This window comes from Thamnophis elegans, chromosome 3 (genome assembly GCF_009769535.1).
Source record: "Thamnophis elegans isolate rThaEle1 chromosome 3, rThaEle1.pri, whole genome shotgun sequence".
NCBI lineage: Eukaryota > Metazoa > Chordata > Lepidosauria > Squamata > Colubridae > Thamnophis > Thamnophis elegans.
The window spans coordinates 112,049,157-112,068,110 of record NC_045543.1 but is presented as its reverse complement, the minus strand read 5'-3'; the positions used below and the strand labels follow the sequence as shown (position 1 = coordinate 112,068,110).

Below are 18,954 nucleotides of genomic sequence, written 5' to 3'. Positions count from 1 at the left end.
ATGTCCTGTGGCTTTAAGGTGTTGGACCAGGGAAGAAGTTGGTTCCTCTTTTTTGACTGCATTCTTATGTTCTTCAATGCATGCACTTATTCTTCTGTTGGTTTGTCGGATGTATGTGGTGGGGCAGGTGGTGCATGGGATTTCATATACTCCTTGATTTTCTAACTCAATTTGTCTTTGAGGTTTCTTAGGATGATGGATATTTTTCGGTTTGTGCAGAATGCTGTCTTGATGTTGTGTTTGTGGAGGATTTTGCTGATTCTGTCTGTAGTGCCTTTTATGTATGGGAGGAGGGCTTTTCCATTTTCTTGTTCTCTGTCTTGGATTTTGGTACGGGTTTCTTTTTGGATTAGGTTGGTAATCTTATTTCTTTGGAATCCATTGGATATCAGTATGTTGGTGAGAGTGTGTAGTTCGGTTTTTAGGTGTTGTTTGTCAGCTAAGCGTTTTGTTCTGGAGATGAGTGTCTTGGCTACGGAGTTGATCTGGGCTAGGTGGTGGTGTGAGAGTGCGTGCAGATAGCGGTTAGTGTGTGTTTTCTTCTGGTAGATGGTGTGTCCTAGGGAGCCATTAGATTTCCTGTAGATTAAGACATCCAGGAAGGGAAGTTGGTTGTTCACTTCTGTTTCCATGGTGAACTGTATTTTGGGGTGTAGGCTGTTGAGGTGTGTTAGGAAGTTGTCCAGTTTTTCTTTCCCATGTGGCTAGATTATGAAAGTATCGTGTATGTATCTCAGCCAGAGTTTGGGTTTGTGATCAGATTTTTCTAGAGCTTGGGTTTCAAAGTTTTCCATGTGGAGGTTGGTAATGACAGGTGAGAGGGATGATCCCATGGGTGCTCCTTCTATCTGTTTGTATTTTTGTCCATTATAAATGAAGTATGTGTTGGATAGGCAGTGGTTGGTCAGATCTAGGATGTGTTTGGGTGGGTTATATTTCTTTTGGATAGCTGTCAAGGCTTCTTTGATTGGCACTTGGGTGAAGAGGGATATGACATCGAAGCTCATGAGTAGGTCACTGGGCTGTAAGTTTTGTTTTTTGTTTCTTTATGATCTCTATGAACTGGAATGAGTTTTTTATATGTGAGGTGATGGATTCTGCATAGGGCTGTAGTTGTTTGACGAGAAATTTGGCTAGATTTTGTAGAGGTGAGCCTATGGAGCTGACTATGGGTCTAAGTGGAGTTCCTTCTTTGTGTATCTTGGGGAGACCATAGAGCTTAGGGCATCTGGATGATTTCTCTCTGGGAATGATTCTTTGCTGGATCTCTTCGCTGATGGGGAGGCTTTTATTTTGGATCTAGTGGCTTTTTCCAGGTAGGTGGTGGGGTCTATATTTAGGGGTTTGTATGTGGAGTCTTGGAATAGGTTGGTTAATTTGGTTTGGTAGTCAGATTTGTTCATAACCACCGTGGCATTGCCCTTGTCTTCTGGTAGGATTATTATGCCAGTGTCTTCTTTCAGGTTAAGTAATGCTGTCTGTTCTTCTTTGGGTAAGTTGCTTTTGGATGGCATGCTGGTGCAGAGGATGTTAGTGATTTCAAGTCTGATTCTATTAGCGTTGTCGGGGTTGATTTTGGTCAGGCTGGTTTCAACTCCGCATAAAATGGTTTCATTGGGGATGTATTTGAGGGCAACTGCAAAGTTGAATCCTTTTGAAAGAACGCAGTCAGAAAAGAGGAACCAACTTCTTCCCTGGTTCAACACCTTAAAGCCACAGGATATGAAATTGACTTTAAAAAGACCAGAACTATCACCAAAGCTGAACACTTTAACAACAGAATAATCAGAGAAGCCATCAAGATAGAAAAACGCCCACACAGCATGAACAAAGGAGACGATACCTCCCGCCTACCAGCTATTTGGAAACCCGCCCTTATTGACAAACGAGTCCCTAAGATGAGGAATGACACCAGACCCACACTCACGAGAGCTACATAGGATGTCACCACCATACATCCACGCAGAAAGCAGACTCAAACTCACACGGACGATGAGGCATGACCAAGGACCAGAAGCCAGACCGCAGCTGCATCATTAGCCACTTCAAACCTCTCCAATCCATACATGAAGCAGACTGACACTCACCATGAAGAGCTGGCACGGCCACAAACACGAAGCCAAATAACAGCAACACAGCTCACCAGCTCAAATCCCCCGGCAACTCAGACTAAGCCGAGCACAAACCCCCAACCAATCAGAACACACCTCCATCCAATCAGAGCACAGCTAAGCTCCCACCCAATCAACTCACACCCCCACTGGCAGTTAAAAGGAAGAAACAGCTGCGATCTCACATTGCTCCTAGAAGCACGAAGCCGAGTAAACTAGCCTGAAGATGACGAATGAGACTTCATCAAAACATCGCCAAACTTCAAATTTTACACGGGAGAAAACCTGAATAACCAAAGACCTACATATATATTATATATATACTGTATATGCATTTCAAAGACCATTAAAATGTTTTTTTAATCAGATCACTATGAAGTAGTTTTTCTGAAGGTGGCCAAATTCTATTATACTGTATATAAAATTAGGCAAACTTTAACTGTTAATCCACTACTAATCACAATATATTATTCTGTCTTTATTTTTTGCTATTTTTGTTGTTTTTAATGCTTTTATTTGTAATGCTGGTCTGTGAACATAATAAAAAATGATTTTTTCAAAATTCACTTTTTAGGTACAGAGTTTTATGCGTGGTTGGTTGTGTAGAAGAAAATGGAAGACAATTGTCCAAGATTATATTTGTTCTCCACATGCAGAAAGTATGCGAAAAAGAAACCAGATAGTTTTCAATATGGTTGAGGCAGAATCTGAATATGTGCATCAACTTTATATCCTTGTGAATTGTTTTCTAAGGCCCTTAAGAATGGCTGCAAGTTCAAAGAAACCACCTATTAGTCATGATGATGTTAGCAGCATCTTCCTCAACAGGTATTATTGGATACATTTTAAAAAATCCATTCCAATATGATTGCATGAAATTGTTTTCTAATCTGTTTTGATTTATGGTGTTAAAAATCTGTAGAATGCGTAGTACATGATTGCATTTGATTTTTAGAAGATTGAAATTGAAAGCTCTCATTTCCTTTCTTTTTTTGGTGGCAGGGAAAGATTAGATGAATTCCAGTTTCTCCACCCCTAATTGTGGTAGCTTCATTGGGATGATATGGAAAACTGATTTATGTTGATACTTTCAAAATTAAATTGAATAACATATGGCCTTGGATATTATAAAATTAGAGCCGAGGTGGTGCAGTGGTTAGGGTGCAGTACTCAGGCCACTTCAGCTGACTGTTATCTGCAGCTCAGCGGTTCTAATCTCACCGGCTCAAGGTTGACTCAGCCTTCCATCCTTCCAAGGTGGGTGAAATGAGGACCCAGACTGTGGGGGCGATATGCTGACTCTGTAAACTGCTTAGAGAGGGCTGAAAGCCCTATGAAGCGGTATATAAGTCTAACTGCTATTGCTATTGCTAGTGGACAGGTAATCCCAAATGATTGAATCAAAGTCAAATGGTGTATCTATGGACTCTTTGATATCCTTGCCAATCATATCAGTTAGGATAGAAGCAGTGGTGGGTTCCGGATCCTGTCACAACCGGGACGCTGCAATGGGTCTGGGCATCTACAACATGCATGCATGCTATGCGCGCATGTGCACCCATTGCCTGTGACGCTCCAGCTGCTTGACAGAATGTCGTGCAGGTACCATACCCTCCGTGCCCTTGTGCAAGTGGCCTGGTTTGGTCAAATATAGGTAAGGAGAATGGACGAGTGTGTCCTCTGGAGCACCGGAACGGAACGGTACCTGGTGCTCCCAGCAGACACTGGTACACCCATACCAGGGTGTATCCGCCGTAACCCACAACTGGATAGAAGGTGCAAGAAGGTGTATTCCTGCTGGGCTTCTCAGCCTAGCAAATCTAGGCTTTTTAGTTTCACTTTCAGCTTTTTAGATACCTTAGGTTGGGGATGTTTTGTGTAGCTGATGTGCATCATTGATCATTGATGTGGCAACATTCAAGTGATCAAATTGACTTAGAATTTAGTGGGTCCAAAATTGTCACAGAATGCCCAATTTGGGGATATTCTGCCCGTCACTATTAAAAGAGCTTCAGATGCTACTTGATAATCATCTTCATTTTGTGCTGGAACTAAAACTCTCGTTGTTTCTGTTTATGATTGATGTAGTTCATCATTTTCTTTTGTAAACTTCCAAGGTATAAATTATTTAAATAAATATAGCTAAATAAAAATATTGTTTATTATTTCAAAATTATGAAAAATGCTGCTCTGTAGTTTTATTTATTTTTAAAGTTCTAATCACTGCACGAAGTGGCAATGCTTATTCAGATAGCCTGTTTTAATAGTCGTATTATGATATGTACTGATAATTTCAAATAATATATTTTACACAGAGATTTTTAATTTTTTGTTTTATTTTGTCAACTCTTATTTCCCTCCAGTGAAACTATAATGTTCCTTCATGAAATATTTCATCAAGGATTAAAAGCAAGAATAGCAAACTGGCCTACATTAATTTTAGGTAACTTTGTGTGTTGGTTTCTGTGCTTAAAGATTAGCATTACATTTTTTATTTAAAAGTTAAGTTTTTTTTTAATTTTCTTACAATAAATTGCTTTATTTTTTATTTGCCCTGTTGTATAAATTTAGAAACTTGCAATATCTACCTGTGTATTGTTTGTTCAAAAGGATAACAATGTTAGGAAGCTGCACTGTATTTCATTTTTTGAATAACTATATAGCAGGCAGAAATAAGACAAATGTGATATTTTTATCATTTGAAGTTCTGTCCTTGTATGAGATGTACTTGCAAATAGCCTTCAGTTTAAATTTATTAATGTAGATAAAATTGTATCAATTATTTAATGTTCTTAATGAAGACCTGAGCAGACAAATTGCAGCAGTATTAGGGGAAACTTTAATAAAGATGCCTTCCTTTTAAATACTTGTAATTACACAATGCTACAAATGGAGTTAATGTGGTTTAGACTTTTTATTTCTGTGAAGAAAAAGGAATGACTGCAAAAATCAATTTTTTGTCTTTATAGCTGATTTATTTGATATTCTTTTACCAATGCTGAATATATATCAAGAATTTGTTAGAAATCACCAGTATAGCCTACAGGTGCTGGCAAACTGCAAGCAGAACAGAGATTTTGACAAACTCTTAAAGCAATACGAATCCAACACTGCATGTGAGGGCAGAATGCTTGAAACATTTCTTACCTACCCTATGTTTCAGGTAATTTTATTGCTTGCATCATTTTTATCATTATCCTCATGATTTTTGCTCTCAATTAATCTTTCCCAAATAATGTTGTTAGAAAGAGTGGCTAAACTGAAGAAAATTGCTATAGAATGAGTCTTTTGATTTCATTCAATAGAGAAAGATTCTGTATTATAATCTTTTGTATTGGTCAGAATTACATAGGCATTAGTATTTTGTTGTTTATTATTTTCCATTCATAATTTTGCAGTGATGTATTTTTATATTATATTCAGTTTTCATCTATGAAAATTAAAATATTTGGGAGGATACCCAAATGGCATAATGACGCTGCAGGAATGATACTAAAGCACAACTAGTATGCAATCCTCTTAGAGAATGAAAACTGCATATGCTGTTGATGCCATGGCACTCTGGTTAAAAAGGATTGTTAGGCTCAAATAAGAGAAATAGGCACACTGGTCCTGGATAGCATCGTAGTTAGATGAAAAGGTTTCAAAATACTTCTGCTGATGTACTATGCCCATTGCAGCGTGCATTTAGAACTTGCTGTAGGTTTCTGCAGCTACAGATGATTCTACTTCAAATAATTATATGGCAGCTACTGTTATTAGTTCATGAAAAATCTGCTGCCAAAGTCCTAGCGCAGGCTTTAAGACTAACAGTGGCAGCTGTCAAATAATCACTTAGGAGGAGAAAAATAAAGGTTCATTTTGGTAAAAACAGCTGGGATGGAGGGAGTTCATCCCTGTCAAGAAAACCTGTCACTACAATTTCATTGGGGAATAGCTTTCCTTCCCCCCACCCCAGCAATTTAAGCGAAGCAACCTTTATTTTTCCTATGTGACAGCTGCCCTCAGAATAGTTAATGAAAGCAGCAACTCCCCTAAAGCAGCTTATTAGAGCTTTAATAGCTGCCCTGATACTCTACACATATCTGAAGCCAGGTCAAAGATTAAAGATTAATCTGTTTCACTTTGGATGACTTTCGGGGAGAAAAAAAACTGATTCAATTTAAGATTTAGCTATCATCAGAAACAGATGCACGCTATGTTCATATTACTCTCACTGAATTGGTATATCTATTTTAAGTAATTTTGGGGACTCTGAAGACTCCTGTACTGAACCAAGGATTCAGTAGACTCAATGAGCCCTGCAGGCGGCATAATTCTGTGACTGATTTTTGAAATAGGAAATGCTATTTTTTTTAGATTGTATTGATGATATTGTAAGGAGATCCAAGATGGTAAACATACCATGTCATAATTAATTATACATTTAATATGCATTGCTGACCTATATTTTCAATCCCTTAGATTCCTAGATATATTATCACCCTTCATGAACTTCTAGCTCACACGCCACATGAACATGTGGAAAGGAAAAGCCTTGAGTTTGCTAAATCTAAACTGGAAGAACTTTCAAGGTTTGACTGCTTTTTGCTCTCATATATAAATGTAGAACAGAAGTTTAAAATGTAAAATCAGGTATATTTATGTTTTTATAATGCCATCTTCCAAAAGACTAGCATCTCAAAGTAATACCTATAAAGACACAACAATCAAAACATATTCAACATTGAGATACTGTGTGTATATATATGTGTGTGTAAAAAAATCTCATTGGTGTTGAACCCATTAGAGACTATTCCAGGTTAAAGATTCTACAAAACAGCACTCTTAATAACTCTCCATTGGAGAATATACTAACTAACCTTCTGGGAGGAGAATATTTGAAAGTGAAAGACCTGCAGTGGAGAAATGCTGTTGCCATTCCCTTAAATATCTCAAAATGGAGGACATTTCAATATTAGTTTATGGGATTAATTTATAGGACAGATTGGGTTTTCTCCAAAGAGGCAGTTCTGGACATACTTAGGAGCCAAGTCATGGAGGCTTGATACATTAAATTAGCATTTGAAATGTACCTAACCAATGCAGGCTTATAGACCTACTGAAATATAGTTATATGGTTTTTACCCAATAATACTGTAGTTTCCAAGTAGTCCCTAAAAGCTCATGTCACATGCAAAAAACATTGTAGTAATCCACCCTACAATCTCTAATAATTAAAATCAGATAGTTTTTGGAAAAAAAAATAACTTAGCCTTCCAGCGTTCAATTAAATTTATTTTATCACATCCATATTCACACAGGTCAATATCTCCATCTTTACCTGGAACTGTATAATTTAGTGTCTTCAATATACTTAAGATACTTCATCCTGACAAATGGATGTTCTCTCCTGGCAATTTCAGATAAATTATGAAAAGCAGGGGGATACCATAACAGAACACCTACTGTTTTGACCTCTCTTTTGTTCCTGTCTGGAATGGCTCACTTAGGATGGAGGAGAAATGTGGCAAATAATTTTCTCTGAAACTTGTAGATAGCCTAGAGGTATACCATTATAGAGGGTATTGTATACCACCAAGAAAAAAGTAACGAGAGAGCTGCATTACTATCTAGGCCATGACAAAAAGCTCTACAAGTTGGATCAGTGCAAGTTTCATCCTGTGCCCAGGTCTAATCAAACTGAAAGGGGTTCAAACATTTTGCTTTTTCTGGGATATGTTGCAACTGACATCCCACTTCCTTAGAGCCGAGGTGGCGCAGTGGGTAGAGTGCAGTACTGCAGGCCACTTCAGCTGACTGCTAGTTCAGCAGTTCAGTGGTTCAAATCTCAGGGTTGACTCAGCTTCCATCCTTCCGAGGTGGGTAAAATGAGGACCCGGATTGTTGTTGGGGGCGATATGCTGACTCTGTAAACCGCTTAGAGAGGGCTGGAAGCCCTATGAAGCGGTATATAAGTCTAACTGCTATTGCTATTGCTACTTTACCCCCAAACAGAAAGATGGACACATGATGAAGGTTGAACAACGGTCAGGGGGACAGATAGTTTTATCTATTTTTCCCCAACTAGAAGTGGGTAACTTTAAAGTAGACCACGAGGGTATATCCCATCAATGCAGTAAGAGCAGCAATTACTAAAGCTCTGATGCTTTTACTGCCAACGTGTAGAGTTGAATGTGAGCTCTTACGGGTATATGAGATATATTTGGAACCTTCTTCCACTGGAATGCTAGGCCTTTATCTTGCCATTTCATCTCCGGGAACCTTTCCAGTAAAACTAAGAGCTCCACAAAAGTGCCAAATAGTAAGAGGCTGCTGAGAACATCACAGGTATGACCCTGGTTGCCCTGAATTCCAGATTTAAAAGTAGCACTTAATGGAACTATCTGCCAGATTGCTGAAAAAACTAATAAGTGCCTACTGGAATCCATCTGGATCCAAAAAGTACCTGGTCATGCTGCCTCAGGCCATGACAAAATTAGAATGTCATCTTTTTTTCAAATAACAAGCCAAATGCTTTGAACACAAAATCTAATGTTTGATTTAAACTTAACATTGCTGGGATGTGTCCATAGTTGCAAAACAGTTCATGAACTAATTTTTTCCAAACTGTCCTGCCCCTAAATGTGGACACTAAAAACGCTCCAGTTTCAGAAATGCCAACTAATTCTTGTACATCAGCCCTACAATATAGATCAGATCAAGAAACAGATGCAGTGTAGAATTATTTTTATTAGAATAAATATAGTAATAGAAACTAGCAAGTTTCTGAATGTGTATCCTCTTCTCCCTCTTTTATCTTCATGTGAGTTGGAGGGAGGACAATTGCTTTAGGCATTTTCATAAATCTTTATCTTTGTATGGGCTTAAACCATACGTATCTGTTTGCTGCCTTGGTAACAGATCTTCCCAGTCTCTGTCAAAGCCATTCTGTATAGTCTTTATATTATCATTCTCAACAATTTATTGGGGAAGGCGGGAGGAGGGAGAGAGATTGATTGATTGATTGATTGATTGATCATTAGCAGTTTGGTCCAGGGTCAAGGCTGAAGGTTCTGAAGAACTTCCTTATGACTCCTGTCATATATTTTTTGCTCTCTGATACCCGTGATCTGTCTATCCATCTCTCCCCAAAGGAAATCCAGCCCTCAAATTCCCCACAGCTTAAAGCATGTTCTGGAGAGCATAAGAATCTAAAGAAATATTTCCATTTACCCAGGTGAATTGCAATCTTATCCAGCAAGGGCAACAGACATCTGACCCAAACTATTCTTATTGGTTGGGGCTGTTTAATGAGAGAAACCCCTCCTCCCATGTTGGCATAATAAATGAAAAATGTGTTTTAAATTGTTCCTCAGTTGGAGGAATTTGTTAAGGGATGTTTCAGAGTAAAATAGCTTGAAAAACAGGAACAGCAATTGCTAAGGGAAGAGGCAATTAACTATTCAGCATACTAGTATGGAGGAGATCTTAGCTATTGCTAAGTCTACTGCTATCTTGATTTGATAGTCAGGGAAAATGACAGACAAACTTTGTCAAGAAAAGCATTCTACTTTGACCAAACAAACATTTATGATGCACAAAGAAAGTCTTATGATGTCCATAAAGTTCACCCAAGCTGTTCTTGCTTTATAAATTCATAACTAAATAATTGAATTTTTTTTTTGCTTTTTCATTTGCAATAGAATAATGCATGATGAAGTGAGTGATACAGAAAATATACGGAAAAATCTTGCAATAGAAAGAATGATAGTAGAAGGCTGTGATATATTATTGGACACCAGCCAGACTTTTATACGACAAGGTAAGACCAATGAATTTAATATTTATGTATTGATTATGCAGTTATAGAATATGAAGCAAAAATGAAATTGAAAACAAAAGAATTCATGTTGGCATCACTGGGAAGTATAAGATGCAAAATATCTGTTTTTTACATCTGCACATCTATATATTTGTAATTTCTGGGCTGCTGTTGAGCCCCACCTCTGTGCTGTTTTTTTTCCAGGAGACATGAAAAACAGCACTATAATAATAAAGCACCCATGGGAAAGTCACATACACAATAACCGGACTATCATCTTCAGTGGACCAGAAATTCTCTCCAGCACCATGGAAAATAGTTCTGTCTGGCCGATAAATGTTGCACTCCCAAATGATGCCAACATTCGGGCAAAAGCGCAGGAGAAACTTGAAGTACTTGAAGCTTTGTCAAATGGTGGAGCGATTGTGAGGAATGAAAATAGCTGTTTGTTGTTCCCATTTTTCATTTGTACTTCTAGAACAGCTCACACAGATATCATTTGATTTCTTCTAAAATTAAAATCATTTATAGTGGCAGATTTTTAAAATCATAAGTGAAATATCTGCTGATATGCTTCAGTTCTGCCAATTGGAAGACCTATCTATAGTCCTTGTGGAAGCTTGTCAAATGTTCTAGAACATTATTTACATAATTCTGGCGTGAACTGTTATCATATATGCTAATTGTGTAGTTAATTCTCCAAATTCTCCTTCTTATGGGATTCTGCTACTGTTCCTGTAAAGAAGTGGTAGTAGAAGTATAAAAATTGGGTAGAATCCTTTAAGGAATTACAAGGCAACTTTTAAGCAGAGAATAGAACAGAAATACTAGCGGAAGATGTATCTGGCTAGCTGAAATCATGGAGAGGAGCAATCATTTTAACTTGTTTTATTACACATCCCATTCATGCTATAGAAAATGCTGAAGCAATGTATAGTTGCTTTGTGTTTGTATTTTATAGAATAAAATGATGGCCACAGTCTAATGGTTTGCTTTAAGAGACCCCAAGGCCATTTGCCCATCTCTAATGCAATGTTTTCTTTGAAAAACAGATTCCAACACTGGATATAAGCTGTTGATTTAATGTCTCCACATTCCAAAGGAGTTCATTGTTTGTGAGGTTGGCAGTGGAGATGGAGAAAATGTTTAAATTGCCCAGCGGGAAATGCATTGCAGAACAACTCAAATAGGAAATTTTCTAGATATATTTGATTGGATACTTTTTTTCCCCAAAGAGAATTTCTACAGAAAGCTAACACAGTTTTCCAAGTTTATATAAAAATTCCAGATAATTGTAGTAGAAAATAATTCTCCAAACAGTAGTATAGAAAATAGATTTAGATTAATATGTTCTTCCAGGGAATACAGGAAAAAAGGAAACTGTGAGTGACTGTAATAATTTTAGACATCTAAAATTTGATGTTAAGGACCCAGTGTTTTAAATAATCCTGTTTCCATCCACACAACTTCTAAATATTAGTATTAAAGTAATTTCTTCAAATCAGTGTTTTCCTTGTATTTTCTGCCCATGATTTGAAAATGAAATAGCTATGAAACAGAAAAGTTTGAGTCATGGCACTGACATAAATATAAAAAATATTTTAGTATTAGGATTCATTCACATACTTAATATTTTTATGATGAAGACTTTCACTTACGAAGTATGGAAAAGGAACTTGTTCTACAAGATGAATAATATAAATAAAATAATTCTAATTAAATGCCAGTTTGCAGGTTTTATGTTATAATACTATCAAAATTTTCCTGTGGTACCTTGGCAGAGTTTTTTAGTATTTGTCAGTGATCTATATGAATTACTTTTAAAAACTTTCAAGGTTTTAATACAAAACATCCTTATCTTATGTATGTTTGCTACTCTGTTTTGGATGACTGCATTCTTGGGAAATATTTCTGGCAGTGTGGAATTCAATGTGTATTGATGACCTCTTGATATTTTTTGTTTGAGGGGATTACGTTTGAAATATTCAAAACTAAAAAAAATATTTTGTTGTTTGTGGATTACAAAAGGGCAACTGAATTTTATTAATGTTAAACAACTAATCATGGGTAATCATAGAACTATGTTAATATCTATGAGTTTTAATGCTGTGTATTAATCATATTACATTTTGGTGTATTAATATGTGTTCACTGCCAGTTTACGTTTGTGCCTATATGTACAAACAATATATGATTCATCACATAGACAGTCAGATCTTCAGCCTGGATTTGGTATTTTTGTTTGCTTATTGCAGTGGTGTCAAACTTGATTTCATTGAGGGCTGCCTCAGGGTTGTGTTTGACCTTAGAGGGCTGGGGGTGGGACATGGGCGGCTGGGTGTAGGTGTGGCCAGGGTAGGCATGGTTGGGGTGGGCGTGGCCATAGTGGACATTTGGCACAAGCTCAAGTTGCATTCACACCCCCACACTTTGCATTCAAAACAGCTGTTCCAGACAAAGGGAGATTTACTTTCTGGCACAAATAGTCTCAATTCCATAATGTAGAGATTAAAGTCATGTAGAGTCCCCAGGTGCTATGGGGCTTGACTCTTTTGTATAGGAGCAGAGCATAAATGAACTGACTATTTTTCCAGAATGTCTCTAAAAACTGTCTATCCAACACTCTATCAATCTTTGTTACTATCTCTGAAACAGCTTAGAAGAGGACTTAATATTGCTGTACAACTTTTAGCCTATTAAAATCATTCCAAAAATCGGGGGTCATCTTATACGCTGGTATATGGTGAGCTGAAACTTACCGGTTCCATCTTACCGGATAAGATTATTTTCCCAAACTAATTACCAGATGCGTAGCTATTCAGTTGCCTTTAAAAGAAACTCTTTGCATGCTCAGGAACAGTCTAGCCCTTCTTCCTTCATCCTGAAGTCCGGACTCCAGCATTAAAAAGAATGTAAAAAAATAATGAAGCCAGGCTTCCAAACCCGCCATCTGAAAAACAAACGTTGAGCCAAGAGGAGATGGAAGCGGTTGAGCTGGGCTGCCAGCCGCTTGGAGCAGAGCTGGACAAACCTGGCCATGAGGAGCTGGCGTTGCTCCTCACGATTTTCTCGAACTTCTTCCAAGCTCTGATCCTGGGGGATGCAGCGCAGGGATGAAGATGAAGAAAAGCAGGGCGTACCGCATGGTCTTGGCCACTTGCTTGGGCTCCTTGCTGCTGGTCATCTTCTACTTCCAGAGCAGCCTGAACCCGGGTGATTAAACATTTACCCCGCAATCCCGTCCCGTTCACCTTTTTTGCCTCAGCAAACAATGTTCCTTTGGGTGGGGGCAGTGCTCTCTTTTTTTCAGCCCCTAAATTGAAACAATGAAGGGACTCGTGGCACTACCAGCCTTTTATTTCTGGCGTAAGTTCTTCACCAGAGACCCAACACCTAGGTTTAATAAGGTGGCCTCGTGAGACCCACTTCATGGCTTCCGCTGCAAAAAGCTTCGCGTAAGACCATCCCTCCCCCCACTCCTCACCCGCATCCTGCCGAAGCTGTCCCGGACCGCAATGGGACAACTCATCATGGCCAACTTGCTGCGGGGCAATATTGAAATCAAATCTGATGGTTTTTAATTTTTATTTGGTGTGCCTCAGAGGAGGGATAGTCTTATATGGCGAGTATAGCCCAAACCCTATATTTTAACAGGAAAAATAGGGGGGTCGTCTTTTACACCCAGTCGTCATATATGCCGGAAAATACGGTAGTAATAATTTATAAAATTGATCCAATTCTCAATGACCCATGGTGGCTCACGATAATCAAAAATTTTAAAATTAAAATTAAATCAATCACAGGTAAAAGATTAAGATAAAAGATAATTTTAGTGATACAAGGGGGCTCACACTCTCTCATCAAAGACCCGGGTGAAGAGCCAGATATTTTTGGCTCTTCTGAACAACTGTCATCCAGGTCTTGGAGGGTACCTAGTTCTAGTTGGCAGATGCTACTAAAGAGAGGGTGAAGAAGATGTTGCCTCCTGTAGCACTCTGCTGGCCAAAACGTGCCATGAGTGCCTCTGCCTCCTGTAGCACTCTGCTTCCTGCCTATGGGGTCAGCCTAGAAATATCTGGCAGTTGAAAATGGGCTGTGGGGCCTCACGCAGTCTCCCTGTGGCCCATTTCAGCCTCCATGGCTTCCTGCTGACTCTGCCATGGCTGAGGCCCCATTGTGGCCTGTTTTCAGCCGGCACTATGGGTTGATCCTTTGATATTTCCAGGCTTGTCCTGTGAGCCAGATCTAAGCACCCTGCGGGCTGGATTCGGGATGTGGGCCTTGAGTTTGACACCGCTGTCCTATTGGGTCCTTCCAGAGGGTCTGGAATAGGCAGATATGAATATTTGGTGGCATTACAGATACCATCATAGGATGTAAGCTGTTCCAAGTAAAGCTGCATTTTGCAATTGACTGGTGGTGAATTTGTCAGTGCTGATGGTGTTTAAGTGGTGCTCCGTTTGTTTTGGCATTGCACCCAAAGCACCTATTACTATTTCTACCTTTTTTTCGCCCTAGTCATTTTATTCTATTTGCATATGTTTGTATTTTGTTTCCCCCTTCAATTCTTTCTCTTCTATTCTGCTGTCTCCAGGTATTGCCATATTCACTATTCATACTTTTTTTGTCTTTCTTGTTAACAATTGTTAAGTTTGGGATGTTAGGTAGCTGGTGTCTGTTTGTCTGAATTCTAAAGTCCCAGAGCACTTTATTTGCTTTATTTTGTATTACTTTTTCTATTTTATGGTGTTGGCAGTTCTTTCTTGCAGGCAAGTTTTATTTCTTACAAATCTTCCAATGTACCATTGTTGCTACTTTGTCATGCCGTTGTTGGTAGTCAATCTAGACAATCTTCTCGCAGTAGCTAATCAGATTATTCACTGTTTCTTCTGCTTCTCTGTAATGACGTCATTTGCTATCTGTTGCTGTCTTCTCAATTCTGGTTTTGTATGCTTGGTCTTGTTCATCCAGAATTAAGTCCTTGTCCCTTTATTCAAATTTCTGGCTTTTAACCATTGCCAGGTCTTGTTTTCCCTGCTATTTTTTTTAATATACTGGCCATATAATGCTTTGTTGTCTCATGCTTCTTTCTGTTCTTCATTTGGTCTTTCTTGTAGACTTCTTGTAGACAGTTTGGTTTCTCCCATGCTCATTAGGCCTTCTTGGTATACTAGCTTCTGTGCATCCTTCAAATCCTTCAGATATTCTTCCAATGTCCTTTTTTCTTCTTCAACCATCTGATGTACTTGCAACATTCCATGCCCACCTGTTTTCCTTGGTAAGTAGAGTCTGTCAACATCGCTGCATGGAAGAAGCACACGATTCACTGTTACTATTATTAATACATTTCCAGGATTTTATCAGAAAGCATCCTTATCAAATCTATATCTACTCAGTTTTGGATAGCTGTGTTCTTGGGAAATATTTCTGATAGCATGGAATTAAATAAGTTTATTGATTTTTATGTTTGTGAGGGGATTATGTTTAAAACATTTAAAGCTAAAAATGCTCTATTGTATGTAGACTACAAAAAGGCAATTGATTTTTTAAAATTTTAAATCACTAACCCTTGTAGAGCTATGCTAATGCATATTACTCTTAATGCTGTGTGTTAATTATATTATATTATTGTGCATTAATATGTATTCAATGCCTATTTACTTTTGTGCCTATGCATTTACACACAATATATTATAATTATTATTGTTGTAATCCCAAATCAATCCAGAGCAGGAAGATTTCTTCATTAAATGTTATGGACTAGAATCTACTACATTCATCAAGTGTGTGTTGGTAAACAGATTTTTTTGATTTCCTAGTCTGGGGCTGAGAGAGTGACTGACACAAAGTTACCCAGGCACAGTGGTGGGATTCAAATAATTTAATCACCGGTTCTTTGCCCTAATGACCAGCTGGTTAGGTGCGGCTCAGTGGTCATGTGACTGGGTGGATGTGGCCAACTCAACGTCACTCATGTCGATGGGCGCTTCGCCTTAGCTGTTACAATGTAATAAGGGTTAACCGGAGAGGCAGTTTCTGTAAGCAGGGAAATAAAGATTAGGTTAGAAACAACACCCAAATGTTTCCTTCCTGCCTTCCTTATAGGATTAGCTCTGTAAAGTGGAAAAAAACAAAATGAGATTTCTTCCAAGAACCGGTTCTCCGAACTGCTCAGAAAGTTAACAACTGGTTCTCCCGAATAGATGCGAACTAGCTGAATCTCACCACTGCCCAGTTGGTTTCTGTGACTAAGGGAAAACTGGAATTTGGATCTCCCAACTGCTAGTTCAGAACCTTAACTATTAAACTACACTGGTAATCTTTGCTATCTTCCCTTTCCTTCTCTTTCTCTCTCACACATAAACACAGTAACTTGGAAAGTATCAAAATATGTTTATTTCCAATCAAGTTTCATTAAGGACCTGATTTAAATGGGATTCTTGAAAAAGATTTTGTGGGATCTATTCCTCTGAATTTTACTGTTATACTGAATCTTCTTTAAAAGATCAGTTGGTTTCTTGCAAATTGTGACCTATTGTATAGAAAGAACATATTTTTACATTATAGGGTTGGTGTCCACATTAAAATACTTTCGTAATTGTCTTTATATGAATGTATTTGTCGGGATCCAGCATTTTGTTTAAATAGATGCCACAAAGATGTATATTGTCTTGGCTGAGTTTGATTTATTTGTCTGAAAATATGAAATTCAATAAACTATAGTATAGCAAAATTGCATTTAGTGTATTGTATTACTCACATTGACTCATATTTTTAGAATTCTGTACTGTTACAAAAAAAAATCACCAATATTGTATTGTCACAGCCACTTAAAAAGTAAATCCTACAATGTTGTAGAATTTTAAATTGTTGTTTTTATTTTATTTTTTGTATCCCCTCCCTTTTTTATTGTGAGCCGCCCTGAGTCTCTCGGGAATAGGGCGGCATACAAACTCAATAAATTGAATTAAATTGAATTGAATACTTGTAATTCAATTTTTTGTTTGCTTTCTATATTTAAAATAATATCTCACTTAAAAGAATGCTATTTCCAATTCTAAGTAAACCTAATTAACTTGGATGAAAGTGCTATAAACTTCAGTGGAATTACATTACAATGAATGAATATGTTAAGTATGTAATTGAACTTTATCTCAGGTATATTTAATCTCACATAAGGATTATGTCTTTGCATCTATTTAATAGTTTAGAGATAGGTTTTCAGTAACATAAGCTATGTTTTTTATTCTTGGTTTATTGAGCACACAATAATAGCCTTATTTATTTGTTAGAATAATCCATGAATGGGTATATTTCTAAACCCAAGCAAACCACATTTTGAAGATGTTTAATTCAGGATTTGAACACAGTGGTATACTGGATATGGTCTTAGATTGAGAGACCTGGGTTTTAATCTTCAATTAATCCTGAAGTTTACATAAGGCCTGGAATAAATCTGTCTTGGCATTTAACCAAATTACCCTTTTTATAGCATTGTGACAATAAATTGGGATTAACATTTATACTTCTTTAGCCATCCATACTCTTTGTTTTATTTAAGTTTGTTTAATGTTTAAATATAAAATGTTGTATCAGTTTACAAAATAAATATAATAATACAAATTATGTAACACAATTATAAAACCAGAATGCAACTATTTCCAGGCAGTAGAGTATGCAGCAGAAACCAATAAACTCTGAAAATAGAAAAATGCAGTGTAATACAGAATTAAGGAAAGGACTAGTAAGTGTGCATCCAATTATATGCACAATCTTATACCCTATCCTTACAATATATACTTCAATATTTAAGAATGAAATCCTGATCACATTGGTAGACTTCTATTTGCAAATCCAGACTTTTTCCTCTTCTGTTCTGCTTTTGCTTCTATGCTGGTTAAACTTGTGACTTAAAACCCTTTTAAAAATGTATTAAAATATGTATTAATTAGTCACAGTGTGTTAGCACTCTTTTAATATGCTGCTCTCCAAATTCATTGGCATTACAACTTTCAGAATACTCAGCCACTATTAATTGGTTAAGGATGCTTAAAGGAAGGTATATTATGTTTTTTGTCCATCCATTGTTTGGTAAATGAGCTTTATATATTATAAGAAAAAATTGTCCTCAGCAAAGGACAAGGTAAGTTTTGTTACTGGACTGTTACTGTTATTGGGTTTCATGTTGTGGTTATGTATAATGAATATAATACAATCTTGTGCATTATTACATTTGATAACATTGATTTCACGATTGCAGCCAAATATTTTATGGAAATAATATTTAGATCAGGGCTGTCAAACTTGCGGCTCACAGGCCAGGTGCGTCACATGTTGATTTCGCCCACGACCGGTTTAGCAAAGGGGAAAAAGTCATGTGATGCTGCCGTGATGAGTTTGTCAGCCCTGATTTAGATGGTCATCTAAATTTGTTATTTAGTTGGCTACAGTTATATGACACTGAATTTATTGTAAAGCATAAACAATAAGTATTATTTATGTGCATTAGATGTTTACAGAGTACTACTTGCTTTTCTACTTACCAGGAACTCTTATTCAAGTCCCATCAGTTGAGAGAGGAAAACTTAGTAAAGTTCGCCTGGGATCATTGTCTTTGAAAAAAGAAGGAGAAAGACAATGTTTTCTATTTACAAAACACTTTTTAATTTGTACCAGGAGCTCTGGAGGAAAGTTGCATCTACTTAAGGTACATACTTTTGTAACAAAAACTATGACTAGAATAGTGAATTGTAGAACATATAGTAAAATATATAACTGATTAATTACAGTAAAATAATATAAATCTTTGCAAAAGGAAGCGCTTCCAGTTATAATATTAACATATTTAAGGGGACTTTTTGTATTTATATATGATGGTTTGTTTTATCTGTATAATTCCAAGACCAAAATTCATTTATTTTAATTGTTTTTAAAATAAATATTATAAACTGAGTGTATAGTTCAGAAAATAATTAAAATTTTCTAAAGAATCAGATGGATTTTCATGCATTTCCACATCTCTGCCTTCCTAAGCTAAAT

General features: G+C 37.1%; 1 protein-coding gene across 1 annotated transcript in view; it reads left to right on the top strand.

Moving 5' to 3' along the window:
* Positions 1-18,954, top strand: part of RASGRF2 (Ras protein specific guanine nucleotide releasing factor 2) — a 107,116-nt gene that overhangs the window by 30,194 nt on the left and 57,968 nt on the right. Inside the window, exons 5-10 of the mRNA XM_032214424.1 lie at positions 2,686-2,939; positions 4,475-4,554; positions 5,081-5,274; positions 6,576-6,685; positions 9,797-9,915; positions 18,462-18,622. Of these exons, the coding sequence (XP_032070315.1) occupies positions 2,686-2,939; positions 4,475-4,554; positions 5,081-5,274; positions 6,576-6,685; positions 9,797-9,915; positions 18,462-18,622 (918 nt within the window). The remainder of the gene's footprint in view (positions 1-2,685; positions 2,940-4,474; positions 4,555-5,080; positions 5,275-6,575; positions 6,686-9,796; positions 9,916-18,461; positions 18,623-18,954) is intronic.